At 47.4% G+C, this 27,807-nt stretch overlaps 2 protein-coding genes and 1 long non-coding RNA gene across 9 annotated transcripts in view; 1 reads left to right on the top strand and 2 right to left on the bottom strand.

Annotated features, from left to right (window-relative positions):
• The first annotated feature begins 1,916 nt into the window (after positions 1-1,916).
• Positions 1,917-14,923, top strand: Kiaa1191 (KIAA1191 ortholog). Of its 7 annotated transcripts, XM_048334322.1 has the most exons (9): positions 1,988-2,058; positions 2,919-3,026; positions 3,252-3,337; positions 6,620-6,798; positions 10,077-10,188; positions 12,905-13,029; positions 13,516-13,622; positions 14,020-14,162; positions 14,273-14,912. In XM_048334322.1, the coding sequence occupies exons 3-9, from the start codon at positions 3,310-3,312 to the stop codon at positions 14,479-14,481; spliced, it is 903 nt and encodes a 300-aa protein (XP_048190279.1). In that variant the 5' UTR covers positions 1,988-2,058; positions 2,919-3,026; positions 3,252-3,309; the 3' UTR covers positions 14,482-14,912. The 7 variants fall into 7 exon arrangements, with proteins under 7 accessions (XP_048190285.1, XP_048190281.1, XP_048190280.1 ...); XM_048334323.1 differs by lacking the exon at positions 2,919-3,026 and having other exon boundaries at positions 1,969-2,058; XM_048334324.1 differs by lacking the exons at positions 2,919-3,026; positions 3,252-3,337 and having other exon boundaries at positions 1,938-2,058; positions 14,273-14,913.
• On the bottom strand, positions 8,394-12,215 carry LOC125342188. The gene is made up of 2 exons (XR_007209159.1): positions 12,175-12,215; positions 8,394-8,512 (listed from the first exon to the last, which is right to left on the bottom strand). It is a non-coding gene; the product is annotated as an uncharacterized LOC125342188 (long non-coding RNA).
• Positions 14,924-16,475: 1,552 nt separating the features above from the next.
• Positions 16,476-27,807, bottom strand: part of Simc1 (SUMO interacting motifs containing 1) — a 38,057-nt gene continuing 26,725 nt past the window's right edge. Inside the window, exons 8-10 of the mRNA XM_048334319.1 lie at positions 27,287-27,443; positions 19,117-19,204; positions 16,476-17,283 (exon numbers count right to left, since the gene is read on the bottom strand). Of these exons, the coding sequence (XP_048190276.1) occupies positions 17,021-17,283; positions 19,117-19,204; positions 27,287-27,443 (508 nt within the window). The 3' untranslated portion in view covers positions 16,476-17,020. The remainder of the gene's footprint in view (positions 17,284-19,116; positions 19,205-27,286; positions 27,444-27,807) is intronic.

Raw genomic sequence — 27,807 nt, 5'->3', positions numbered from 1 at the left:
TCCTGGGGGTTGGAGGCGTGGCTCCATTGGTAGAGGACTAGCCAGGGGGTGAAAGTGGAAGGTAGTAAGTTTGAGTCCCATCCCAGACCTAAAAAAGAACAGGAAAAAAAAATCCTGAGTTTTTTTTTTTTTTTTTTTATAAAGTCAGATAAGCAGCCTAGATTGAGTTGAACTTTACAGTAAGTGACTCTATTCTGGTGCTGGAATCAAGTCCAGTCCAAAAACAATAGCTTTCCTATCATTTTTATTTTACATGGCCCTCAAGCTAGGAACTACAAAAAAAAGTCAGAAACAGTTTCAAACAGAGTATCAGCTATTTCCAGGAAAGGCTTAGTTTTCATGTGTCTGTGGGTAAAAAGAGTACTGTGTCTTCCCCACTGTGAAATGTGCTGGGAAATCCTTTCTCCTAGTGGACGGTGCAAGGAACCAACTTTGCTCTCACAGAAGTTAAAAACCATGGCTTACTGATAAATTTCCAAAAGAACAGCCATTGTGTGTGTGTGTGTGTGTGTGTGTGCGCGCGCGCGCACACTGTACTGGGGCTTCAACTCAGGGCTAGGGGCTGTCCCTTAGTTTCCCCTTCCCCTGTTCTGTGCTCCAAGGTTGGTGCTCTAGTACTTGAGCCACACCTTACCTTCTGGCTTTTTGCTAGTTATCTGGAGATAGCCTCTTGGACTTCCCTGCCCATGCTTGCTTCGGGCCCCAATGTTGAGGAAATGGTAGGGAGTGGCTTTCAGAAGCTAGATGTAAAATACCAAGGAGGAGGATGAGGCAGGAGGGTCAGCAGTTCAAGATCAGCCTGGGCTAAAATACTGTGGGACAGGATACTGGACTCCAGGCATTCATGCACAATGAGACCAAAGGAGGATACTTTCAGGGGAGGAACACAAAAGCACAATGCCTGTGTGCCTCAGATCATATATTATTTAGCAAAGTGAACTTCAAGAACTGGAAACAGAAGTTTTTTTTTCTTTGTTGTTTTTGTTTGCTTTCCTTTTTTGTCTTGTTAATTTATTTGCCTTTGGGAGGGTCCAGTAGGTCACTGAAATGGAGGGACAAAGGGTGAACAGGGTAGCAATGGTACTCACTAGATACTATGTGGAAAATGAACTATACAACTAGTGGGTGGGGATGGCAGGGAAAAACTGAGAGCGAAGGGTTGACATTGTACAAAAAGAAATGTACTCATTACCTGACTTATGAAACTTACTCCTCTGTGTATCACTTTTTTTTTTTTTTGGTCGGTTGTGGGGTTTGAACTCAGGGCCTGGGGGCTGTCCCTGAGCTCTTTTGCTCAAGGCTTGTGCTCTACCACTTTGAGCTACAGCTCCATTTCCTATACAGCACCTTTATAATAACAATTAAAAAGAAAAAGAAAAAAAAAGAATGAGCCCGCTGATGGTGGTTCACGTCTGTAATCCTAGCTACTCAGGAGGCTGAGATCTGAGGAGCACCAGCCTGGGCAGAAAAGTCTGTGAGATTCTGGGACAGCGCCCAGGCCCAGAGTTCCAGCCCCATGACTGACAAAACAAACAAAAACACCTGAACTTAAAAAAAAAAAATGTCTTTTGGTATTGTTAAAGTTCATAGAGTTGGTGAGCTTTGTAGAGTAGAATGATGATTTTCATCACTGTGAAGGTTGAGCAAAGAAGCCAAGGACAGTGCTCAGGCCCTGAGTTCCAGCCCCAGGACTGGCAAAGAAAAAAAAAGTCTTTTCCTCAGGGAGCTGGTGGATTTCATCAGCTGTAGCTCTTAGCAAAGCAGTTGAAGGGCAGGGTGGAGGCGTGGCTTCCCCTTAGAGAACTACAACTCCCACCACGCCTAGAGAGCACGCGGGTGGGGGGGGGGTGGAGTAGTCTCGCGGGACGTTCCGAGAACTCAGTAGGTTTTTAATCCCCAGTGCCCAGTGGTCGGTGGGGACGATTGCTGCTGTGGCTGCCGCTGTCGCCATGGCTTTCTCCTGGACTATGCCGCGGCATCTCTGGAGACTTGGGTCCTCCGAACCCCTTTAGTGCCGGATTCCAGGCTGCTGGCAGCTGGGGAACAGCACAAGATCAGGTGACTGACGGCGGCCCGGGCTCGGCCTTGCATCCGCCAGGGCGGGTGCGCTTCCGGCCCTTCGCCGGGCCGGGGCCGGGGCCGGGGCCGGGGCCGGGCCGGTGGGCTGAGGGTCAGAGGGCAAGGCCGGAGGCCGCGATCAGGGCCCAGGGCTCGCTGAGGACGGCTTTGGAGTTCCGGAAGCGGCCGCTCCCCTCTGTCGGGCCGTCTTCCCCGCGCGAACACCCCCCCCCCCCCGGCCGCGTCCCACCCTCGGGGCCGGATGCAGGATGGGAGGTGGGGGTCAGGCCTTGCAAGTGTGGTGGCTTTGTCCGGGGCTCCCTGGTCCAGGGGTGGAGGGGTGCCCGTGGCTCGGGCTCCCTGGTACAGGGGTGGGAGAGTGCCTCTGGCTCGGGGTTGCCCTCGACACCGGTTTTACTCTTAACTGGGTTGCTTTTCGAAGAACCCGGTCAAATTAGAGGACAGACGAACGCACTGAAACGCGAGTAACTTGCCGGTTGGCTCACACCTGTCATCCTATGAGACCCTGGGATCACGATTCAAAGCCAGCCTGGGCAGGAAAATCCGTGAGACTCTTATCTTCAAAAAGCCGGAAGTGGCACTGTGGTTCCAGTGGCAGAGCGCCACCCTGGAGCCAAAAGCTAAGGAACAGTGCGTGCCCAGGCTTTTTAGTTCAAGCGCACACACACACACGTTGTAAATAGTGGGTGTTGGTGTTGCCTGATAATATCTTTGCTGTGAGTCAGGAAGATGAAAACTGTAATGTCCCTTGCAAGGCTAGTAGGGTCATTGACTGCGTGCAGGACAGCATCTGGCCAGCCCGAGAGGCTGGACCAATCCTGGTTATTTATTATTACTAGAACCTCTGGATGGACACGCCCTGGGAAGCTTTGCTCTTTTGCCGCTGCTGGATCATGCTCTTCATTCACAACTGTCTGTCAGCATAGTCGTGACCTCATTTCTCAGTGGTAAGGTGGCGTGTTGGCTGTGTCCTCTCACCGGTGTTCAGCCCTGGATGTGAGACACACCAGTACTCCCTGCCCCCTATCATGTTTACCATGTTTGTCACCCATGGGTCTCTGTGTGTGTTTCCACTTGTTAAGACATAAATCTTGGGGTGCCAGCCGTCAGCATGGCATTGGAGCTATCCTTCGGTACTCACCATAAGAAAATGCCCTTTGTTATCTTCTTAGGTGGCAGGTGTCAGCTCCGAATTCTAACTAAAAAAGCACCTTGGATCCCAGTCTTTCAATGGCGGCCAGACAACCAGAAGTGCCTGGTAAACCGCATTCTTTTTTTTTTTTTTCTAAAGATGGTTTAAAGCTATTCAGAAATCACTTTATCTGAACTATTAACAGTTACTTTCTGTCATCAGGCCAGAGAATAATTCAGACATAGTAGGTTGTCATTTAAATAGGCATAGCAGTGTCTGATCGTGAAATCTCAGCTTTGCTGGAGACTTAGGTAGAAGGATCAGAGTCCAAAGTCAGCCAGGGCAAAAAGTGAGAGACACTATCTGAAAAATAAAGAAGGGGCTGGGAATGTGGCTCAGTGGTACAGTGCTTGCCTAGTATGCATGAAGCCCTGGGTTTAATTTCTCAGTACCACATACACAGAAAAAGCCAGAAGTGGCGCTGTAGCTCAAGTGAGAGAATGATATAGCCTTGAGCAACAGCAGCTCAGGTACAGTGCCCATCCCCCTGAGTTCAAGCCCCAGGACTGGCAAAAAAAATAAAATAAAAAAAGAAAGCAAAAAGCGGTTGAGGCATGGCTCAAGTGTCCTGAGTTCAAACCTCAGTATGGGGAGGGAAAAAAAATCTTAAGCATCCAGTCCTAGTAAAAACCCCAAACCTAACTTCAATGAGATTCATCCTTGAGCATGTATGGTAAGGGTGGTACTTTGTATCAAATGATATAAGTAATTTCTTTTTTCTTTTTCTGCTGCCAGTATTGGGGCTTGAACTTAAGGCCTCACACTCTCACTTGTTTTTTTCTGCTCAATGCTGGCACTCTACCTCTTGAGCCACAGCTCTACTTTTTGGTTAAAAACAAACAAAAACCCCCAAAAGATTAGAGATAATAGTCTCTTGGATTTGTCTGCTCTGGCTGGCTTTGAACCACAGTCTGCAGATGTCAGCCTAAGTAGCAAGGATTACAGGTGTGAGCCAGGATGTCTGGGATGACTATTATTTTTATTTAAGTGATTGGGATAGTAGTTGTGGGAAATTTTCAAATTGCCCTGTAAGTAAGGTAGGTAAACTGGTAAAAATTTATGTCTAGCCTACAGCCTAATCCTCTGAGTGTTTGTCTTCCATTGTGCTGTGAATACCATAAACTCCAACTCCATAAACTCCATCAACTCTAACCCGCTGTGACCATCCGGAGCCGCCCTGTGCTTTGTTGTTTGGGGACCTGGAGTGTGAGCCCTGGCTTAGGTCTACCCCCCAATCCCTAGCTGGGTAACATTGAGTAAGTTGCTTGTGGTCTGGGCCTCAGTTTCCTGAGCTGGAAAATGGGAAGAATTTTTGCTTAGTGAAGATTACATGAGAGTTGTAAATGCCTAGGAATTTCTATTGGCTTGTGTCTTTGTTTAATTGAGATATAGTGCATGTACTGTAATTTTACCCATTTATTTTTTTGTGCTGGTACTGGGGCTTGAACTCAGGGCCAAGGTTCAGCTATTTTACTCAAGGATGCCACTCTATCACTTGAGCCATGCTTCCACCTCCAGCTTTTTGCTGACATATATATATATGATATTTATGATATTATATATATATATATATATATATTTATTTATTTTTTTTTGCCAGTTCTGGTACTTGGGTTCAGGGCCTGAGCACTGTCTCTGGCTTCTTTTTGCTCAAGGCTAGCACTCTACCACTTAAGCCACAGCGCCACTTCTGGCCATTTTCTATATATGTGGTGCTGAGGAATCGAACCCAGGGCTTCATGTATACAAGGCAAGCACTTCACCACTAGGCCATATTCCCAGCCCCTTGCTGATTTTTTTGGAGGTAAGAATCTCAAGACTTGTCTATGGGGCTGGCTCGATCCTAGATTCTCAGATCTCAGCCTCCTGAGTAGCTAGGATTATAGGCGTGGGCTATTGAAGTGAATACTGGTTTGTAGTACACCCATAAGCTTCTGAAACATCCACACAATCTAATTGCAGAACATTTTTATTACCCCCAAGCAGAAACTTTGTACTCATTAAGCAGTCATACCTCACTGTCCTTTCTCCCCAGTCCCTGGCAACCAAGAATTCTACTGAGTTTGCTAGTAATTGTTATTAATATTATATAATCACAAGGTAGCTGCTTCATCTCCCCCTCCCCCCTTTGCTGTTTGAATGGAGCCTTTGATTGGTTCAGACACACTGCTGGGAGTCTGTGATTATGTCATGTTAGTCACTGGAAAATGTCACCTTGAGGGCAGGTTCAGGACTCGGTTTTGCCATGACTGGATTAGCAAGCTGAACAAAATGAACCTTGGTCCTTGAAGCAGGGTGCCTGAGTCACAGCAGAACATTCCAGCAGTGCCGTTTTGACAGGAATGGTAGGGTGAATTTTCTAAGTGGCTAACAACAATTTCTGGAATGGAATCTCTGCTGTTTGATTTAAACACTTGAAGTTGGAGCTGTACCAGGCAGTGTCATGTTTGAAAGGTTTCTGGTCCTGCTGTTGTTTGTGGTAGGGCAGGAGAGAGGACTTGGCCTCAGAAGCTGGTCAAGCTTTACCTAACCATTTTCTGTATGAACTTTGGCAAATCACTTCACCCTTAAGGCTTAGTTTTGTTGTCCCTGAAAGAGAACAAAACCAGCCATGGTAGTATACACCTGTAATCTCAGCATTGTGTTCCCATGCTAAGTCTGGAGGATTGAGTCCAAGACAGCCTGTATATAGTAAGAACCTGTCTCAAAAAACCCCAAACCACAAGAACCAGAAAGTCTTCTCAGTCTTTTGTGATTCAAGAGCCTTAGCAGAGGGCTTCTGTGGGTTTCCAGAAAGATCACAAGCTGTGGAGTCTGATGAGTTTTGGTTTTGATTGCTCAGAAAATTCAGATCTGAATTTAAGCTTTCTTCTTCTCTGAAAATGCATTAGGGTTGTTGAGTGGACAATCCAGAGTGTTAGCTCGGCACTGTGGCTCACTCCTAGAATCCCAGCTACTCAGAAGGCTGAGATCTGAGGATTGCAGTGTGAAGCAACCTGGGTAGGAAAGTCCATGAGACTCTTACCTCCAATTAGGAATAAAAAAGCTGAAAGTGGAGTTTTCATTTGAGTGTTAGAGCACCATTTTTCAGTGAAAGAAAGCTCAGGGACAGAGGCCAGGCCCTGAGTTCAAGCCCCAGGACTGGTGTGAAGTGTGTGTACACACACACACACACACACGCACACACACACACACACAGAGAAATTAGTCTGTTCTGTCCTTGAGCAAACTGTGATGTTCCTGTCTGTCCCTTTGTTTCACAGCTTTCTTGAGAGCTGTCAGAGGCGAGTTTTATGCTCCTGGAATGTTGAGTTGCTAACCCGCCATGACAGGTGTCTCTGTTCTTAGCTCTTGGGCCTAGTGGGCCCCTAGGCAAGATGTCCCTGCCCATCGGGATGTGCCGCCGGGCATTCAGCTATGACGATGCCCTAGAGGATCCCGCACCCATGACCCCTCCTCCATCGGACATGGGCAGCATCCCTTGGAAGCCGGTGATCCCAGAGCGCAAGTACCAGCTCCTCGCCAAGGTACTGGACCCCACCGACTGCTTCCGGCAGACTCAGCTCCTCTTCCTCCCCCTGCACGCCACAAGCCTTCATGGCTCTCTTGAGGGGCAGCACCCGCTTCCTGTGTATGCCTTTTTAAAAAAATTCAGAATGAACTGTGTGCTTGTGGCTCCCACTTATAATCCTAGCGACTTCAGGAAGCTGAGATGTGAGGATTCTGGTTCAGAGCCAGCCTGGGCAGGAAAGTAGATGAGACTCTTATCTGTCATGAACCCCCCACAAAGCTAGAAGTAGAGCTGTGGCTTCAGTGGTAGAGTGTCAGCCTTGAGTGACAAAACTTAAAAGGACAGCACCTGTCTTTAGAGCTCAAGTTCAAATCCTGGCACACCCACACATATTTGAAACAAAGATGGTTATCTTGTCCTGCCTGGGCTCCTCCTGTTAGAGTTCAAGCTCTGGAACATTTTGAAGTTGTGCATGAGGTCCTGTCCACTGCCTCCCTCTCCCCAGCTTCCTTTCCCATGATCCAGCCTTACAAGTTACCTAAGATTCCTCCCATATGTAATAATTTTATATATAATGTATGTAATGAGTGAGACTTCCACTTCTCCTCCTGGCCTCTCTCTGTGCCACAGTCCCTAGCAAATGTATTACTTTATGACCGTCCAGTAGCCTCTTGAGGACGGAGGCCACGTGTGTATCGGTACAAGTGGTGATGAGTCAGATTTCACATTTTTACATGGATAACTTGAGAACAGGACCCAAAAGTGTTACATGACGAAATTCACTGATACTGTGTCTGTTTGTGTGTCTGTCTGTCGATCTAGATACATATATACCTCATGGGCGTAGATGAAGGAAATCTTGTACAATGTTAGTGGTTTTGTACATAACTGTCTTGTGGTGTAGGCGCTCTGAGGTTTCAGATGTGGGAATCAAGGTTAGGGACACAGTACCCAGGAATGACACCATGCTTGACATATACAGATAGTAATTTGGCAGTTGGAGGAGCGATAATGACACAGGTGACAGCAGCCCCTAACGATGGCATTTTGGGGTGCAGCTTGCCCTGCTCTTTTTGTTTTAGGACTTGCACTTGGGGCCTAGCTTCTTTTTCACTCAAAATTGGTACTCTTACCACTTGAACCACAGCTTTTCTTCAGGCTTTTTGGTGGCTAATTGGAGATAAGAGCTTTTGGTCTTTTCTGCCTGGGCAGACTTTTATCTGCAGTCCTCAGATCTCAGTCTGCTGAGGAGTAGCTGGGCTTAAAGGTGTGAGCTATAGTCGCCCCCCAGCCTTGACCCTTCACTTAAGTCACCTGTGCACCTGGCCTCAGGTTCTTTCTTTCTTTCTTTCTTTTTTTTTTTTTGTCATGTGGCTTGAACTCAGGACCTGGGCACTGTCCTAAGCCTTTCTGCTCAAGGCTGGCACTCTACCACTTTGAGCCACAGTGGTTAATTGGAGATAAGAGTCACGGACTTTGCTGCTCTGGCAGGCTTTGAACTGGGATCCTCAGATCTCAACCTCCTGAGTAGCTAGGATGACAGGAGTGAGCCACCAGCATCCAGCTTGGTGTTTTTTTTTTTTTTGGGGGGGGGGGTGTCGATCTTTTTTACTACTGGGGAATTGAACCCATGATGTATTTTCTAGGCATGTACTTTGCCACTGAGCTACTGGGCTACCTCCTAAGCCCCTTTTCCCCATTTTTTAAAGGCTAGTATTGGGGCTTGAACACTGCCCCCTTAGTTTTCTTGCTCAACACTGGCACTTTACCACTTCGAGCCACAGTGCCACTTAGAGTTCTCTGGTCTCACAGACTTTCCTGCCCAGGCTGGCTTTGAGCCACAATACTCAGCTCCAGCCTTTAGACTAGCTAGGCTGACAGGTGTAAGTCATGGTGACTGGCCTGGTGATTGGTTGTGGCAGTGTGTGAGCTTTACATAAAATACAAGAAAGGATCTAATGTCCCTGAACACAGCAGGCCTTTTAACCTGCAGCTAGTTTCCCCAAACTTGGGGCCCCATGATAGCCAGTGTGTGACAGGTACAGTGGGGTCCCCCATGTTCTGTGCACTGTGAACCCGGTTGGTGCATACCCATGTGTTGTGTCCCCTTGGAGGGTGGGCACCGCTCTACAGAGCTGTGGGGGAGAGCAAGGAGGGAGCTTGCCTCCATTCTCAGTGGATCTGATTGGCCTCCTGGCCTCCCCGCTTCATTTGAACTCAGTGCAGCTCTGTGTATCCGAGTCTTTTCTCCTGAGTTCTTACTTTATAGGTTCAGAGAACAGGGAGTTCCTTTCTAAGGAAAATTATTTTATCAATTTTTTCCTGAGATCTGACCCAGTGGGTTGGTGAGAGATAACATTGTGTATAGAAAGGAGTGGAAGTTCTGGGAGGAAAGGCAGCTGGAGGACTGCCTGGAAGAGGGCTGAGTTCAAGGTCAGCCTGGGCTGCAAAACCTCTGTCAACAGAAAGCACTACAGCCTGAGATAGACACCAGCTTCACTTGGGAACTGGTTAGGGACATCAGAACCTGGGCCTTGTGCTCTTGGACCGAGTCATAAGCCAGCTGAAGGGCTGGAATTCTTTTCATTTTTTTCCCCTTGGGGGCTGAGACTTGAACTCAAGGTCTGCCGCTTTTGCGCAGAGGCTGAGCCACGCATCCAGCCTGAGAAACATTGTTTTTCTGCGCCAGTAAGGGCTTGAACCCAGGACATGGGCGCTAGTTCATGTTTTCACTCTTATCACTTGAGCCACAGCTCCATTTGCAGCTTTTTGATGGTTCATTGGAGGTAAGTCTCCTGGACTTTCCTACCTTTGCACCACAATCCTCAGATCTCAGCCTCATGAGTAGCTGGGATTACAAGCATGAGCCACACTACCACTACACATCAATTCTTCCACCTTAGCACAGCCCAGCCTTACCTACTAGAAGTGGGTGGGGCCCACAGTGTGTTGGCCACGCCCTCTGGCAAAGGTGCTTGCTCTGAAAAGCTACGGAGACCCAGGTGGCAATGCTCTGATGACGTAAAAGTAGGCTGAGTGCTTTATAGTAGGCCTTTGAGTTGAGCGAAGCTCACTCAGCATGTACGGACAGGAGGGCTGTGAGAGGGGGTCCTTGCCTGTGCCCTGGAGCTGTTCACTGCTGTAGGTGTTGTCACTGACGGGATAATTAATATCTACCTAGGAGGGCGACCACCTCCCCCTTCAAATCTCCCCCAGTGGAGAGAAGTTTAGGTATGAGGCTCCTGTGTGCCACCCCCCACCCCACTCAAGTGCTTCCTTTTCTTTCTTGACCAGGAGGAGGGAGAGGCCAGTGTGTCCCCCCCTGCCGAGGCCACTGAGGGTGCCGACAAGGTCCCTGTGGTGAAGGCCAAGGCCACCCATGTCATCATGAATTCTCTGATCACAAGTAAGCACCGTGCAGGCGCAGAGCTGAGTAAGGTGGGCTAGGGCGTCGTTTAGGCCTGCTGCCAGCAACCCTCCCTTCTGGGGCTCAGTAGAAAAACTCTTTTCTATCAAAGTGTATTGCTTAAAAGTTCCTGATTTGGCTTCGTGGTTAAGGAAAAGAGGAACTGCTTTGGAATAAGAGGAGAGTTTTGAAATGTCAAGTTGTGTCTTAAACTGATTTCTTTTGACTATGGAATTACAGCCCAGTCCAGAGGGTATTGTGTATATTTTCGCAAATTGTTAATCTTATTCGGAAGTCACTTTATTTAAATACATTTTATCCTATTCACACTCTTGCCAGTGGAGAGCAGATTGTGAACCTTAGCTCAACCAATCAGCTGGGGGGCAGGGCCTGCTGCAGGAGGAATAAATACCTGAGCAGCCTGCCTGTTCTGTGTGCTTACTCCAGATTTTGGCTGGTGGCACACCATTGTGCACATGACCAAATTTTGCCTTGCTGAGACAGTTCTTCATTTCCAGAACTGTTGCTGTGACTCCAGTGGTTTTTTTTTTTTTTAAATACATTTTGTTTTACTATATGTCTTTTTTTTTTTTTTTTTTTTTTTTTTTTTTTTTGCCAGTCCTGGGGCTTGGACTCAGGGCCTGAGCACTGTCCCTGGCTTCTTTTTGCTCAAGGCTAGCACTCTGCCCCTTGAGCCACAGCACCACTTCTGGCCATCTTCTATATATGTGGTGCTGGGGAATTGAACCTAGGGCTTTCATGTATATGAGGCGAGCACTCTTGCCACTAGGCCATATCCCCAGCCTCCAGTGGTTTTTTTGATGAGCACATTTGTAGCAGTGTTTTCGTTACTAAGTCTCTGAGTACTGAATCTCCATTTTGGTGGATGGTTTTGCCCAGCATTACGTATCATTGTGGGTTCAGGATTACAGGCCTGAGCCACTGGTATCTGGCTTGAACTCAGGGCCTGAGCACTGTCCCTGAGCTGTTCTTTGCTGAAGGCTAGCACTCTTACTACTTGAGCTACAGTACCACTTCTGGCATTTTTTTTTTTTTATGTGGTACTGAGGAATGGAACCCAGGGATTCGTGCATGCTTAGGCAAGCATTCTACCAATAAGCCACATTCTCAGCCCTTTTTCTTAAATTTAATTTGATTGTCAGGTTGATTACAAAGGGGTTACAGTTACATATATGTAAACGTAGTGAGTGCATTTCTCGTTGAACATTGTTACCCCCCCCCCCCTCGTTTTTCTCCTACTTTATCTCCTTGGCTCTACTTTTTAAAAGCCAAAGCTGCATTTAAAATCCTAGTATTAGCGTATAGGAGACCATTAAAACCCTTCTTAGTTAGACGTGATGGTTCATGGGACTAAAGCAGGGCTAGTGGTATGGCGCAAATAAACTGCAGTACATGGCCTGGGAATGTGGCTTAGTGGTAGAGTGGAAATGACGGAGGAAATCAGTTGAGACTGAGCAGATGTGCAGCATACTGGGCCAGGCCTGGTCCAGGCTGTCCCATACAGAAGAAACCCAGGCAATTCAGGGCATCTTGTCTGTGCTGTGAATATAGTTGGTACCTCGGGAGCACTAGCCTGGATGTGACTCACTTCCTTTGGCTAAGGTTTGTGTGTGAGTGACGGAGTGGTGAGTCTTAACAAAAACTTAGTACTTGGAGAATTTTCTTCTTCTTCTTCTTCTTCTTCTTCTTTTTTTTTTTTTTTTTTTTTGATGTGCCAGGATTGGGGCTTGAACTCAAGGTCTACTAGGTGCTATCCCTTAGCTTTTTCTCCCAAGGCTAAGCCACAGCTCCACTTGTAGCTTTGGGTTGGTTAATTTGGAGATAAGAGTCTCATGGACTTTCCTGCATTGGCTAACTTTGACCTGTGATCCTTAGATCTCACTCCTGAGTAGCTGGGATTACAGATGTGAGCCACCTGTACTGGGCTTGCATCTTTTTTGTTGTTGGTGGTTGTGGGACCTGAACTCAGGGCCTGGGCACTGTCCCTAAGCTCTTTTGCTCAAGGCTAGTGCTCTTCTACTTTGAGCTACAGAACCACTTCCAGTTTTCTGCTGGTTCATTGGAGATAAGAGTCTCACAGTCTTTTCTGCCCTAGCTGGCTTTAGATGGCGATCCTCTGATCTCAGCCTCCTGAGTTGCTAGGATTACAGGTGTGAGACACCAGCGCTCAGTCAGCATGTGATACTTTTGCTTTAAAGTGTGTGTGTGTGTGTATGTGTGTCAGTCTTGGGGCTTAAACTCAGGGCCTACCCACTGTGTCTTATCTTTTGTGCTCCAGGCTAATGTTCTACTACATGAGTCACAGCTCCACTTTGGGCTTTTTTTGGTGGTTAATTGGAGATGAGAATCTCATGAACTTTCCTTCCCCTGGGCTGGTTTTGAACTGTGATCCTCAGCTCTCAGCCTCCTGGGTAGCTGGAATGGCAGGTGTGATCCGCCAGGCTCTTCACTTCATGAAGATGTCCCCAGGTCCGCCTGGAGCTTCTCGCCCTTTTTGGAGGCATGAGCTGCTCTCTGGCTCTGAGGGAAGGCTGTTTGTGTCTAGGAGCCCGAAGGAGTCAGCATCACCCTGAGGGCCTGTGGGGGGCTGCCATTCTGGGCTGGTTAGGTGTGGCCCGGGCTCCTGGATGTCAGTGGCATCTGCGGTACCCGGGGGGGTGGAGGGCATGGGCATGACTGTGATCTCCTTTTCCAGAACAGACCCAAGAGGACATCCAGCGTTTTGAGCAACAGGCAGGGCTGCGAGATGTGGGCTACACACCCCACAAGGGCCTCACCACGGAGGAGACCAAGTACCTCCGAGTGGCCGAGGCGCTCCATGTAAGTGGCCTTCTTGCCAACTTCCTGTAAAGCAAAGCCCTGGCCTTCCCTTCTCCTCATCCTCCCTCCCCTCCCCTCCCTTCCCCTCTCAAGTGTTCAGGCACTGGTGGCCCATCCCTATAATCCTAGCTACTCAGGAGGCTGGGTTCTTGAAGATCATGGTTCAAAGCCAGCCTGGACAGGAAAGTCTGAGATTCTTATCTCCAGTAAACCGCCCAGAAGTGGCCCTGGCTCAAAGTGCTAGAGCACTAGCCTTGAGCAAAAGAGCTCAGGAACAATTCTCAGGCCCTGAGTTCAAGCCCCAGGACTAATAAAAACATAAAAAGCAAAGGGATAGTGCCCAAGACCCCAGAGTTTTAAGCCCAGTACTGGTGCATACCCCCCAAAAATGTGTTACATGGTCCAAAATGTTTTCCACTGTGCCTGAAGTCAGAATGCCGTTTTGCATTTACTCTTCCTTTGACAAAGTTCTGTCCATCTGAACAGAAACTGAAGCTACAGAGTGGGGACCTAACAAGAGAGGAAAAGCAGCCTGCCTCAGCCCAGTCCACCCCGAGCAGCACACCGCAGTCTTCGCCCAAGCACAAGGCCAGGTTCGTGCAGCTGGGGAGCCGCGAGCCCAGCTGCTCCGATCAGGAAAGCTTGGGCCTCTGGTGTGGGGCGGAGAGTGCTCGTCCACAATCCTGTTCTTAGCCAGGGCTGGCTCCTACCTGTCAGCCTAGCTATTCAGGAGGCTGAGATTTGAGGATCACAGTTCAAAGCCAGCCCGGGCAGGAAAGTCCATGAGTCTTATCTGTAATGAACCACCAAAAAGCCAGAAGTGGAGCTGTAACTCAAGTGGTAGAGCACCAGCCTTGAATGGAAAAAGTGAAGGGACAGCATCCAGGCCCTGAGTTTGAGTCTGAGTCCCAGGGGTAGGAATAAAAAAAGGGCAGTCTGTTCTTTGGGTGTGAGAAGGGGATGTATCAGGGGTTTTGTCCTCTCCTACAGAGGCTGGTTCACCCCTGCATCCTCCATAGCCTTGCCTGGGCCAAATCCTAGCACCATGGATCCCGGAAGCGGGGATAAGGACAGAAACGTGTCGGATAAGTGGAGTCTCTTTGGGTCGCGAACCCTGCAGAAGTCTGATTCTGGTGAGTTACCTCCCAGAAAACCCTCAGTGGGCCCGCGCCTTACCGCGTGGTGTGCACCATCTGCCGCTCACTGTACCTGCAATCCTTGGCTCCCTGATTTATTTCCACAGGAGGTTTCACCATCCAGGCCTACAAAGGGGCGCAGAAGCCCACCCCCATGGAGCTGATCCGGGCTCAGGCCACCCGACCCGCCGAAGACCCAGCCACCTTTAAGCCACCCAAGATGGATGCCCCCATGACAGAAGGGAAAAAGCCAGCACCGCGGACCCATACCCTCAAACCCCGCGACTTCAATGTGCTCACGCCCACTGGCTTTTAGCACACTCCCCTCCTGGGAATTCTCCCATCTTGCTTCTGACATAGGAGTGGTATCTTCTTACCGAACCTGGTCTACTGAAGCTGGAGCTAGACACATCCAGTGATTTTTGAGCAAACAGTAGTGCACCTTTATCCTAGTGTGAAGGAAATCTGTACTGATGTAAGTTATGTGGGGATCTCATGAGGTGAACAACAGATTGACTTTTGCTTTAATAGGTAAATTATGTTTAGCAACTCCCAAACCTAACTCTTCTTTCATTATCATCATCATGACCAGTGGCGTCCATGGAATGCTCGATTTCTTAGGGGCTCAGGGTCCTGTTTGAGTTCTCAGCAGTGAACATGCACATTGGCAGGGCCCTCTTTCTAGACTGGAACTAGAGGGACCCCCCCATTTTTTTTTTTTTTTTTTTTTTGCCAGTCCCGGGGCTTGGACTCAGGGCCTGAGAACTGTCCCTGGCTTCTTTTTTGCTCAAGGCTAGCACTCTACCCCTGAGCCACAGCACCACTTCTGACTTTTTCTATCTATGGTGGTGCTGAGGAATCAAACCCAGGGTTTCATGTATGCAAGGCAAGCACTCTACCACTAGGCCATAGTCCCAGGCACCCCCCACCCCTTTTTTTTCAACTAGTGGGTCATGGGAAACTGCAGCCTGTTCTCCCTGCTTCTGTATCACAAGCAGAGCCTTTCCTGCACTTTAAAATGAAATTGAAGCCGGGTGCCAGTGGCTCACGCCTGTAAACCTAGCTACTCAGGAGGCTGAGATCTGAGGATCAAGGTTCAAAGCCAACCTGAGCAGGAAAGTCTGTGAGACTCTTATCTCCAATGAACCACCAGAAAACCAGATGTGGCGCTGTGGCTCAAGTGTTAGAGTGCTAACCTTGAGCTGAAGAGCTCAGGGACAGCAAGCAGGCCCAGAGTTCAAGCTCCACAACCACAAAAAAAAAAAAAAAAATTGGATGCCATTTGGTTAAGAACCAAGGGAGAAAATGGAGTGCTACCTTAGTCCTGATAAATGGATGCTAGGGTTTTTTTTGGTGGGGGGAGGGTGTGCTGGAGATACAGGATCTTGTGCATGCTGAAATGCTACACCTAGGGCTCTGGAAGTTGAAACCTCCTTGAGTAAGTAGATGTGCAATTAGTGTGATCTCACTTTGATTTTTTTTTTCTAGCCTAGGGGCTTGAGACTTAAAAGAGCATTTTCCACCAACATGAGCCCATTCTTTCTGGAAAACATCCTTATTTCTCCTTGCTGTGTTCATCATATTCAACATTGGCTCAGATTCTTGCTGTTTTTGTTTTGAGTGGTATTTTGTTTACATAAGAGTTCATCTTCTCATAGAGAAGCCCTGGAGTCTAAAATTGTCAGAAAAATTAATTTATTTGTGACTTTGTCATATCACTTGTACTGACAATAAAAATCCTTACTTTCTCAATTGTGGATTTGTAGCTTTTTGTTGGGTTAAGTATAGGTGTTTGAAGCTGGGTGCCAGTGGCTCTTGCCTGTTCTCTTAGCTACTCAGGAGGCTGAGATTTAAGGACTGAGGTTTGAGGCCAGCCAGGGCAGGAATGTCCACAGGATTCTTATATCCTATTAACTACCCACAAAAAGGCTGGAAGTGTGGTTCAAATGCAGAGCATCAGACTGGAAATGCTAAGAAAAGGCAGGTACCAGTGGCTCATGCCCGTTATCCTAGCTACTCAGCAGGCTGAGATCTGAAGATCTCAGGTTGAAGCTAGCCAGGACTGAAAAGTCCCCGTGAAACTCTTAATCATCAAAACTGTGTAGTGGCACTTTGGTTCAAAGTGGTAGAGTGCTAGCCTTGAGCAAAAGAGCTCAGGAACAGCACCCGGGCCCTGAGTTCAAGCACTAGGACTGACAAAACAAACTAACCCTATGAGTACCCAAGCCCTGAGTTCAAGCCCCCCAGTACTGGCACACATAAGGAAAGAAAGAGTCATCTACCTACTAAGTATGAAAAAAAAACCTGGTGTTCTAAAAACTATTGTCTTTATTGTATCTTTTTGACAGATGTTTTTATATCACACTTTTTTTTCCCATCCACCTCATCTGGTTACATGAGAGCTCAATAAATGGGGCACAGAGTCACACTGGAGCCATACAAAGGTCTGAGGGCAGGAGTGGGTCCCTTGAGGGACAGGCGGTGTCCTTGCAGAAGGGGGCGTCCTTATGACTCATGGCGTTGACGTAGTTTCCCCAGCACACAGCCTCTCCTCACATTTTGAATGGAAATGTCCAAACGTATAGTGCATATAGTATTACCTATTTCAAAAAGAGTGTAGATAAATAATTTATTAAAAAATAGACACACTTTGTATATTTAATATACCTTTGAGAATAGATTAGAGTGGGATTATCAAAAACATATACATGGGGAATGGCCAGTTACGTCTAAGCTATAGGTACACAGTGTAAGTTTGGTCCTAGGTTTGGAACTACTGTGCATACTTGGGAGCGGCTAAGTGCTTGGAGGAAGAGTTTGGAGGTATTCTTGGTGCACGGTTGTTTGCGAGGCCCTCAAGGGTGGCTCCAGTGCTTTGGGCCTGGGTCTGTGTCGGGGTTCAAGTCCGCGGCATAGAAGAGCAGCAGCTTCAACAAGTGCACTTTGTTTTGGAGCTGGGGGACCAGGGGCTCCCCGAGCATTTGGACCAGGCGGCCGCGGAAGGCCTCAATCTGCTTCTCCACGTCCACCACGGTGATGTCATCTCCTTGCTGGGGCTTGGGTTTGATCCTCTTGATGATTAAGTCCTTGCGGTCGATCACTGAGCTCCGGAGGTGCTCTGCAAAGAGAGGTCAAGGTGAATCGCCTGGGCCTTCAGGATGGAAGCCGCGAAGTCCACTTGTAGTAGGGAAAGGCCTGTTGCAGGCCACAGGAGACAGGTAGTGAAGGACTGTTGACCCAACCCATCGCTGGAGCCCTGAGGTCTCCGCTTCACTGGCAGCCTCAACAAGTTTCATGTAACAAAATGGTTTTCCCGCTGTGCGCTGGTGACTCTAATCCTAGCTACTCAGGAGGCTGGGATCTGGGATCGGGGTTCATAGCCAATCCGGGCAGGAAAGTTCCTGAGATTCTTTAAATAACTACCAAGGTTGGGAATGTGGCTTGCATGAAGCCCCGGGGTTCGATTCTTCAGTACCATATAAACAGAAAAAGGCTGGAAGTGGTGGCTCAAGTGGTAGAGTGCTAGCCTTGAGCATACAGAGGCTCAGAGACAGTGCCCAGGCCTTGAGTTCAAGCCCCAGGACTGGCAAAACAAAACACTAAAAAGCTGAAAGTGGAGCTGTGGCTCAAGTGGTATAGCAACAGCCTTGAGCACAAAAACAAGGGCAGTGGCTAGGCCCTGAGTTCAAGAACCAGAACTGGCATGTGTGCACACGCACACGTACACAGTCCTCAGATCTCAGCCAACTGAGTCGCTAGGGTTCCAGGCTTGAGCCACCAGAGCTCAGCTTCTAAAATGGGAGGTTTTGATCACTATTCACAAGCATGAGGAAAAGCCCCAGAGACAGAGAGCAAGCAGTTTCTCCCAAGTTTAACTGGGCCTGGGCTCCCTTAGTGAGAGAATGAGCTGATGGTGGTAGATGCCTCTGCCTGCTATAGCAATGTGCAAAATGGGGGATTAGGGTACACTTCCAGGTTAAAAAGTGTTCAAGATGGACTTTAGTCAGACCTGCTTTAATATTAAACTTTGTTACGTAAGCAAAAGAAACATGTGAAGTCAAGGTTAAGCGCTCAGGGAACTGCCTTCAGGACATTGTTCTCAGAACAACTTGTGCCTTTCTGGTAGGGCACTAAAAAAATGTCCCAACTGCCAGGCGCTGGGTAGCACTGGATGGTTCACGCCTCTCATCCCAGTTACTCAGGAGCTGAGACCTGAGGATCGAGGTTCAAAGCCAGCCTGGGAAGAAAAGTCCCTGTGAGGCTCTTATGTCCAAAAAAATTACTAAGAAAAAAAAAGAAGAAGAAAGAAAAGAAAAAGTGGGGCTGGGAATGTGGCCTAGTGGTAAAGCACTTGCCTCGTATACATGAAGCTCTGGGTTCGGTTCCTCAACATCATACATATAGAAAAAGCCAGAAGTGGCACTGTGGCTCAAGTGGTAGAATGCTAGCCTTGAGCACAAAGAGGCTCAAGGACAGTGCCTAGGGCCTGAGTTCAAGCCCCAGGACTGGCCAAAAAAAAAGAAAAAAAGCACCAACTACTAAGCACTTGTGGTCCTAGTGCTGTGTGCTCTGAAGCTTTTTGTGTGGGTTGGTACTGGAGTTTGGACTTGGGGTTGAGTTCTCTCTTGGTTTTTTTCTTTTGTCCGAGGCTGGTGTTCTTCCACTTGAGCCATACTTCCACTTCCAGTGTTTTGCAGGTTCACTGGAGATGAGAGTCTCATGGACTTTCCTGCCTGGCTTGGCTTTGAACTGCGATAGTCAGATCTGCGCCTCCTGAGTTGCTGGGATGACAGGTGGGAGCCACTGGCTCCAGCAGCGTTTAGTACTGATGTGCTTTATGTGCAGCAGAAGAATCTTAGTGTTTGTTTTCAGACTGATCCCTTAGTTACAACCACAGTCACGCTGTCCGCTACATGCCTGGTCACGCAGCTTGCGAGCCCACGTTCCTTACCTCTTAAGACATGTTGGTAACTGGATAAGAGAAACTGCAGGTGTTCAACCAGCTCGTCCCAAATCTGCCACTGGCTTTTTTCTGATTGCTGAAAGGGAACAATGAATGAACAGTAAGAGCCTTTCCCGGTGAATATTATGGTTCAGGATAAAAAAAAAAGTGCCAATACTTGGCTTTGAACTCAAGGGCTAGTTGAACCACAGCTCTACATTTATTTATTTATTTATTTATTTATTTATTTATTTATTTATTTATTTATTTTGCCAGTCCTGGACCTTGGACTCAGGGCCGGAGCACTGTGCCTGGCTTCTTTTTTGCTCAAGGCTAGCATACTCTGCCACTTGAGCCACAGTGCCACTTCTGGCCATTTTCTGTATATATGGTGCTGGGGAATCGAACCCAGGGCCTCATGTATACGGGGCAAGCACTCTTGCCACTAGGCCATATCCCCAGCTCCACAGCTCCACTTTTAGATTTTTTTTTTCATGGTGAACTGGAGGTAAGAGTCTCAGAAACTTTGCTCCCCTGGTGGGCTTGGCACTGTGCTCCTTAGATCTCAGCCTTTTGGGGAGGTAGGAGGACAGGCGTGAGCCACTGGCTCCTAGGTGCAAATTCAAGCGACACCCATGGAGTTCAAGAAGCAGAGGGAGGGGGGCTGGGGATATAGCCTAGTGGCAAGAGTGCCTGCCTCGGATACACGAGGCCCTAGGTTCGATTCCCCAGCACCACATATACAGAAAACGGCCAGAAGCGGCGCTGTGGCTCAAGTGGCAGAGTGCTAGCCTTGAGCGGGAAGAAGCCAGGGACAGTGCTCAGGCCCTGAGTCCAAGGCCCAGGACTGGCCAAAAAAAAAAAAAAAAGAAGGAGGGGGAGAGAAGATGGCGCCACCACAGTAGGGAGGCACCCCGACTTGCTCCAACTGAATAGCAAGCTGGGAACTCCAGCACCCAACACCCCATCAAGAACCCAGCAAAACCAGCAGCCAGAAGCAGTGGAGAAACGCAGGAAAACTAAAAGGAGCAAAAAAGAAGAGCTGAAAACCTACACGGAGCCAGAGAATCTACGGGGCACCCTCCCCCCACCAGCCGACCCTGGCCCGAACAGGGCCAGGCTGGGAAAGGGGAACCAGCGATCAGCAGACGGACTGCCGGGAGCGCAGAGTCCAGACAGTGGGACTCCACGGACACCAGGGAAGAGTGCGGACCAAGACACACAGTGACGGTGGCGATGGGAAGTTCGGGTCCACACCGGGAATGGACGTAAGCGGCTGGGGAACGCAGCGGTGCAGAAGGGGAGAGCCGGGGACGCCACCACCACCTTTGCCACACCCAAAGGACCAACGGCGGCGCGGGACACACACACAATCCAGGACCAGTGAGTCCCCGATTACCCCCTCCCCCAATGGGAGACCAGCTATCAGAGACCCAAACCCTACAAAGAAGCTAGATCTCCCTCCCTCCCCCTCCCCACCCCAAGGGAACAAAGAACCCCCAAATCAGGCTGGAAGGTCCCATCAGGCTCTGGGAAGTCACAGGAGTTTAGCAGGGGAAGGGCGGAGCAGCCCCAAGGCCGCCCAGGAGCCTGAACTGGCCGAACTGGCCCTGCCCCCTTCCCAACAGGGTCCGGGGGACAGCCCACAGTGCAAGCCCCAGAGGCGCCTGGACCTCGCGGACTTTTACAACTAAAATCACAGGCGCTGGTGGGCAATACCAGCACAGCAGGGACATCTGGGCCTGATCACGCCCTCCCCCCCTCGCAGCAGAGACGCAGTCTGAGGGCGCTAACCCGCGCCTGGAAAGTTGATCCCACTGGGCCCCACACATACTGCCCCCCACAGCGGACTCGCGGGAGGACGCAAGCACAACCCAACAACCTGGGGCTCGCTCTGGTAGGCATACCCCGCTCAGGTGGATGGGGCCACAGCAGTAGCGCTTGTTGTAGTGGGTGCACAGGGCACAGGTGGGCAGGGCCACAGCGGCAGCACCTGCTCTGGTAGGCACGCCTACACAGGAGGGCAGAGCTCTCCATCGGCCTGTGCCCACTCAGTTTGGTGCATTTCGCACTAGTGGGTGGGCCGCACCTCAACAACACCAGCCCCGGAGTGGTCCACACAGCAAGAAGAACTGCCTGAGAGGTGAACTCCTCTGACCAAGATACAGAGTGGAAAAAAGAACCAAAGAAGAGAAAAGCCTCCACGCCACGCTGAATCAGTGACCAGCAAACCCCCAACAGGGGCACGCTAGGGTCAGCACCACAGCGGCAGGACGCTGTCCTGCAGAGAAAGACACAGAACCTACCGGCCCCCAAGTGCAGGGAGAGTGACCACCTCAGCAACAACCGAGAAGGTCACGCTCACCCACTGGGAAGCAAGGTTCAACGGCCAAACCCAAACCCAGAGCCAGGACACCAGGGCAAAGGCTCCCACTGACGGACCAGCGGGAACCAGCACAAAGCCAAACCAGGGAAGCCACCCACAGATCCCCAGATGCGCAAATTACAAAGAAATATAACACAGTTCATCAAAGGGCAAGCTAACTCGCCAGCTCCAAAAAGCAGCATGACTGAAGAGGAGATGGAGAATAAAAAAGCAAACGAGGCCATGTTAACAGAAATGATGGAAAGCGTCAGAAATGAAATCAGAAAACAATTCCAGAAGGTTAGGGTGGAAGTCTTGAAGGACAGCCAGGAAGCCAAGAAAGAAATGGAAGTAAAAATGGATACAATGCAAACCACCATTAAAGAAGACCTTAACATCCTGAGAAGTGAAATGCATGAAAAAGTAGATTTAAAATACAACTCTTTAAAGGAAGAAATTTCCACAACCAGAGCTGATCTGACAACCATAAATAGCTCTCTGACATCCATAAACTCCGCAATTGAATGCACAGCACAAAGAATTGACCATATGGAATCCAGAATCTCTCTCTTGGACGATGAAGCAGCCGACAACAACCAGAAAATTACCACACTCCAAGAAACGGTGAAGCTTCAGGGCAGACAAATCCAGGAACTAATGGACAAAGACAAGAGATATAATCTGAGCATAATTGGAATAGAAGAAGGAGCCGAATACCAGAGCAGAGGGCTTCATCATATTTTCAATAAAGTTATTGCAGAAAACTTCCCCAATCTCACAAGGGACCCCAGGTAACCAAAGCCTATAGGACACCTGGCAGGCCAGACCCCAGAAAAGCCACCCCAAGGCACATAATATTCAAGACTTCAGATCTCAAGAATAAAGAGCAAATTCTGAATGCAGCCAAAACGAATAAAGAAATTTTCTACAATGGGAAGAGGATCCGAATAACAGCAGACCTCTCCACACAAACCTACCAAGCGCGAAGTGAGTGGAAGAACACCATCCAAGTTCTACAGGCCAACAATATACAACCTAGGATTAAATCTCCTGCGAATTTGGAGTTCACATTCGAAGGGAAAACCAGATCTTTCCATAGCAAAGAGGATCTAAAGGAGTATGTGAATAAAAAACCAGCCCTACAGTGAATTCTAAGAGGGGAATCCCACCCAATAGAGATCGTACAGGACACACAGACAGAAACAGAAACAGAAAGAGCAGCTCAGTAAAGACAAGAAGAAAAAAAAAAAGGAAAACACAACAAGAAAATGGAAGGAGAAAAAACACTCTTATCCTTGATCTCTTTGAATATAAATGGTATAAACTCTCCGATAAAGAGGAGCAGACTGGCAGAATGGATCCGCAAACAAAAAGTTGGCATCTGTTGTCTACAAGAGACCCACCTTACAGCAAGGGACAAAAACAGGCTCCGAATGAAAGGATGGAGCAAGATCTTCCAAACAAACGCACCTACCAAAACGGCAGGTATAGCCATTCTGATCTCAGACAAGCTGGACTTTTCATTAAAATCAACTCAAAAAGACAAAGAAGGACACTACATTTTAATACAAGGAAAAATCCAGAATCAAGACATCACGGTGATAAATGTATACTCACTGAACAAAAGAGGCCTCACAGGGCTGGGGATATAGCCTAGTGGCAAGAGTGCCTGCCTCGGATACACGAGGCCCTAGGTTCGATTCCCCAGCACCACATATACAGAAAACGGCCAGAAGCGGTGCTGTGGCTCAAGTGGCAGAGTGCTAGCCTTGAGCGGGAAGAAGCCAGGGACAGTGCTCAGGCCCTGAGTCCAAGGCCCAGGACTGGCCAAAAAAAAAAAAAAAAGAGGCCTCACATATGTCAAGCAAATTCTCACAGAATTACAGAACAAGATAGACGCAAACAAAAACATAGTGGGAGACTTTAATACCCCACTCTCTCCAAGAGACAGATCTAACACCCAGAGGATCAGCAAGGGAACTGAGGACCTTAAAGTAACACCATATCCCAAATGGATCTGACAGATCTATACAGAATCTTCCACCCTACAGAGACCCAATACACCTTCTTCTCAGCAGCCCATGGATCATACTCCAAAATAGACCACGTCATAGCCCACACAAAGAACCTCAGCAAATACAAAAGTATTGACGTCATCCCATGTATTATATCTGATCACAGTGGATTAAAGGTAACCATCAATAACAATGGTTACCACAGAGGCTATACACATTCTTGGAGGCTAAACCCCACACTGTTATCCAACACATGGGCCACAGACCAAATTAAAGATGAAATCAACGAATTCATAAGCCACAATGACAATGAAAATACATCACAAAGAAACCTATGGGACACAGCTAAGGCAGTACTGAGGGGCAAGATCATTGCCCTCAGCACTCACATTAAAAGAATGGAAGCAGAGCAGGTGAATAACCTCATGATGAAACTAAAACAACTGGAGAAACAAGAAATGACCGAATCTAAAATGACTAGGAGGAGAGAGATCACAAAGATTAAAGAAGAGATAAATCTGATTGAAAATAGAAAGACCATTCAATAAATAAATAAGACTAAAAGCTGGTTCTTTGAGAAAATAAATAAAATTGACAGACCCCTCGCAAGACTTACAAAAAAAAGAAGAGACTCATATACGTAAAATCAGGGACTCCACCGGAAAAATTACAACAAGTACACACGATACTCAAACAATCATAAGGAACTATTTCCAGAACCTCTATTCAGTAAAAAACAATAATTTTACAGAAATGGATCAATTCTTAGAAGTATAAACTGCCCAAACTGAAGCAAGAAGAAATAAATCAACTAAATAAACCAATAACTCACAGTGAGATACAGGAGGTAATCAAGAACCTCCCAACAAAGAAAAGCCCAGGCCCAGATGGATTCACCAACGAATTCTACAAAACCTTTAGTGAGGAGCTAATACCAATACTCCTCAAACTCTTCCGCAAAATAGAAACAGAGAGAGAAATCTCAAACTCATTCTATGAAGCTAATATCATACTCATTCCCAAACCAGGCAAAGACCCAACAAAAAAAGAGAACTACAGACCAATATCACTAATGAACACAGACGCAAAGCTCCTCAATAAAATATTAGCTAACAGGATCCAGAAACTGATCAAGAAAATTATACATCATGACCAAGTAGGCTTCATCCCACAGTCACAAGGATGGTTCAACATCCGTAAATCAATCAACGTAATTCACCACATAAACAGAACTAAAATCAAGAATCACATTGTTATCTCAGTCGATGCCCAAAAAGCCTTTGACAAAATACAACATCCATACTTATTAAAAGCTTTGGAGAGAACAGGAATAGATGAAACATTCCTCAAAACAATAAAAGCCATATACAACAGACCAACTGCTAACATCATATTAAATGGAGAGAAACTTAAATCATTCCCCCTAAACTCAGGAGCAAGACAAGGATGCCCACTCTCCCCACTTCTGTTCAACATAGTGCTGGAATCCCTAGCCATAGCAATAAGGCAAGAGGAGGACATCAAAGGGATCCACATCAGCAAGGAAGAAATCAAGTTATCCCTATTCGCAGACTACATGATCTTATATCTGAAGGACCCAAAAAACTCAGTCCCCAAACTCCTACACCTAATAAACCATTTTGGCAAAGTAGCGGGATACAAAATCAATACACAAAAGTCAGCAGCTTTTCTGTACACCAGCAATATACAAACAGAAAAGGAAATTATGGAAACAATTCCATTTACAGTAGCCAAAAAAAGAATAAAGTACCTAGGGATCAACTTAACCAAGGACGTGACGGACCTATTTAATGAAAACTATAAAAATCTAATAAGGGAAATCAAAGAAGACACAAGGAGATGGAAAGACCTCCCATGCTCATGGGTAGGCAGAATCAATATAGTGAAAATGGCCATATTGCCCAAATTGTTATACAAATTCAATGCAATCCCTACCAAAATCCCAGTCACATTCTTCACTGAAATAGAGAAAGCAATCCAGAAATTCATATGGAACAGCAAAAGACCTAGAATTGCCAAAGCAATTCTAGGCAAAAAAAGCAGTGCAGGAGGTATCACAATACCAGACTTCAAGCTCTACTACAGGGCCATCATAACAAAAACAGCCTGGTATTGGTATAAAAACAGACAGGAAGATCAATGGATTAGAATTGAAGATCCAGAAATAAAACCGCACTCTTACAGTCAGCTGATATTCGACAAAGGAGCTAAAGACATACAATGGAATAAACATAGCCTCTTCAACTACTGGTGCTGGGAGAACTGGGCAGCCATATGCAGAAAACTCAAAGTAGACCCAACCCTATCACCATGCACCAAGATCAACTCAAAATGGATCAAGGACCTCAATATCAGACCTGAATCCTTGAAACTGCTGAAGGACAGAGTAGGAAAGATGGTAGAACTTATAGGCACAGGAACTTCCTGAATATAGTCCCAGGGGCACCACAAATAGGGGAGAGACTCGACAAATGGGACTACTACAAATTAAAAAGTTTCTGCACAGCTAAGGACATAGCCACCAAAACAGAAAGACAGCCAACCATATGGGAAAGGATCTTTACCAGCACAGCAACAAAGGCCTAATATCTACAGCATCTACAGAGAACTCAAAAAACTAAGCCCCTCCAAGTCCAATAAACCAATTAGGAAATGGGCAAAGGAGCTAAAGAGAGACTTCACAAGAGAAGAAATAAAAATGGCCAAGAAACATATGAGGAAATGTTCAACATCCCTGGTAGTAAAGGAAATGCAAATACAAACAACCCTGAGATACCACCTCACCCCAGTTAGAATGGCCTATACTCTGAACTCAGGCAACAACAAATGCTGGAGGGGGTGCGGGGAAAGAGGAACCCTTCTTCATTGTTGGTGGGAGTGCAAATTAGTATAACCACTTTGGAGAACAGTATGGAGGTTTCTCAAAAAGCTCAATATAGACCTACCCTATGACCCAGCCATACCACTCCTAGGCATCTATCCTAAACAGCAAGTCCCAAGATATCAAAAAGACATTTGTACTTCCATGTTTATCGCGGCACAATTCACAATAGCCAAAATATGGAAGCAACCCAGATGCCCCTCCACAGATGAATGGATCCAAAAAATATGGTACCTATACACAATCGAATACTACATAGCGATTAGGAATGGTGAAATATTGTTATTCATAGGGAAATGGTCAGAACTCGAACAAATAATGTTGAGCGAGACAAGCCTAGAACACAGAAAACAAAGGGGCATGATCTCCCTGATATATGACTGTTAAGAAAGGGAGATGGAGAGACAATAGAGACCAGGTCTGTGAAACCAAAAACTGCTTGTCAAATGGTATTTCCCACAGGATTGGGGCAGCGACCCAACAGTATGTAACTAAAACCAAACAATTACTCAACATATAAAGGTCAAAAATTGACCTCTCAGTGGAATACAATAGCTCAAAAGCTATGTATGTACGTTCATATAAGACTACTGTCGACATATTGTCTAATATCGACATTACATTTAAAGCCCTAGGCGAATTTTCTTGGGCTTGGCCACGTGGCTACTGTATATGTTCTTGATACATTGTATATTGTATATATGTCTACCTGACCTAGAGAAGGGAAAGAAAAACAGGGCGTAAGATATCACAAGAAATGTACACACTGCCCTGCTATGTACTGTACCCTTTTTGCACAACACCTTGTCAAAAAAATTTGTGTTGAAAAAAAAAAAAAAAAAAGAAGCAGAGGGAGGGCAAGGTGGGCTGGCCTGGTGGGGAAGCAGGAATGCATACCTGGCACTTGAGGAGAGATGTGGAGTTGTTCAGGAAGTAGAGAGCCTGGGCCAGGGACAGGGGGAGGCGGGTGGGCGTCTGACAGCCATGTAGGAAGATGATTTCCAACACTTTGCAGCGCAGAAGGTGGCTTTCCATGGTGCTGAAGAACATCTCCCTGGGGGGATGAGAACAAGACGCCATCAGCGCTTCATGTCAAAGACCACATTCCACAGGCCACCCTCCAGGAAACAGCTGCCCTGACAAACCAGCCACGAGCCGGGTGCTGGTGGCTCAGGCCTGGAGTTGTAACTATTCAGGAGATTGAAACCTGAGGATAGCAGTTCAAAGCCAGCCTAGGCAAGAAGACTCTGAGACTTATCTCCATTGAACCAGCAAAAAGCGGGAAGTGTGACTAAAGTCATAGAGCACCAGCCTTGAGCAAAAAAGCCAAGTAAGAGCTCAATACCCTGAGTTCAAACCCTAATAGAGACACCAAACAAACAAGTGAAGAAGGAATGTAATGGAGGCCTACAAAATCA

This window comes from Perognathus longimembris, chromosome 25 (assembly GCF_023159225.1).
Source record: "Perognathus longimembris pacificus isolate PPM17 chromosome 25, ASM2315922v1, whole genome shotgun sequence".
NCBI classification, from domain to species: domain Eukaryota; kingdom Metazoa; phylum Chordata; class Mammalia; order Rodentia; family Heteromyidae; genus Perognathus; species Perognathus longimembris.
This window is presented reverse-complemented; position numbering and strand designations above follow the sequence as displayed.

Bases quoted from the DNA above. Each gene is read 5' to 3' on its own strand.
- Kiaa1191 (XM_048334323.1), top strand. From the start codon at position 3,310: ATGGCGGCCAGACAACCAGAAGTGCCTG. The intron at 3,338-6,619 runs GTAAACCGCATT...CTCTGTTCTTAG, and splicing joins CAGACAACCAGAAGTGCCTG to CTCTTGGGCCTAGTGGGCCC. The intron at 13,030-13,515 runs GTAAGTGGCCTT...CCATCTGAACAG, and splicing joins GAGTGGCCGAGGCGCTCCAT to AAACTGAAGCTACAGAGTGG.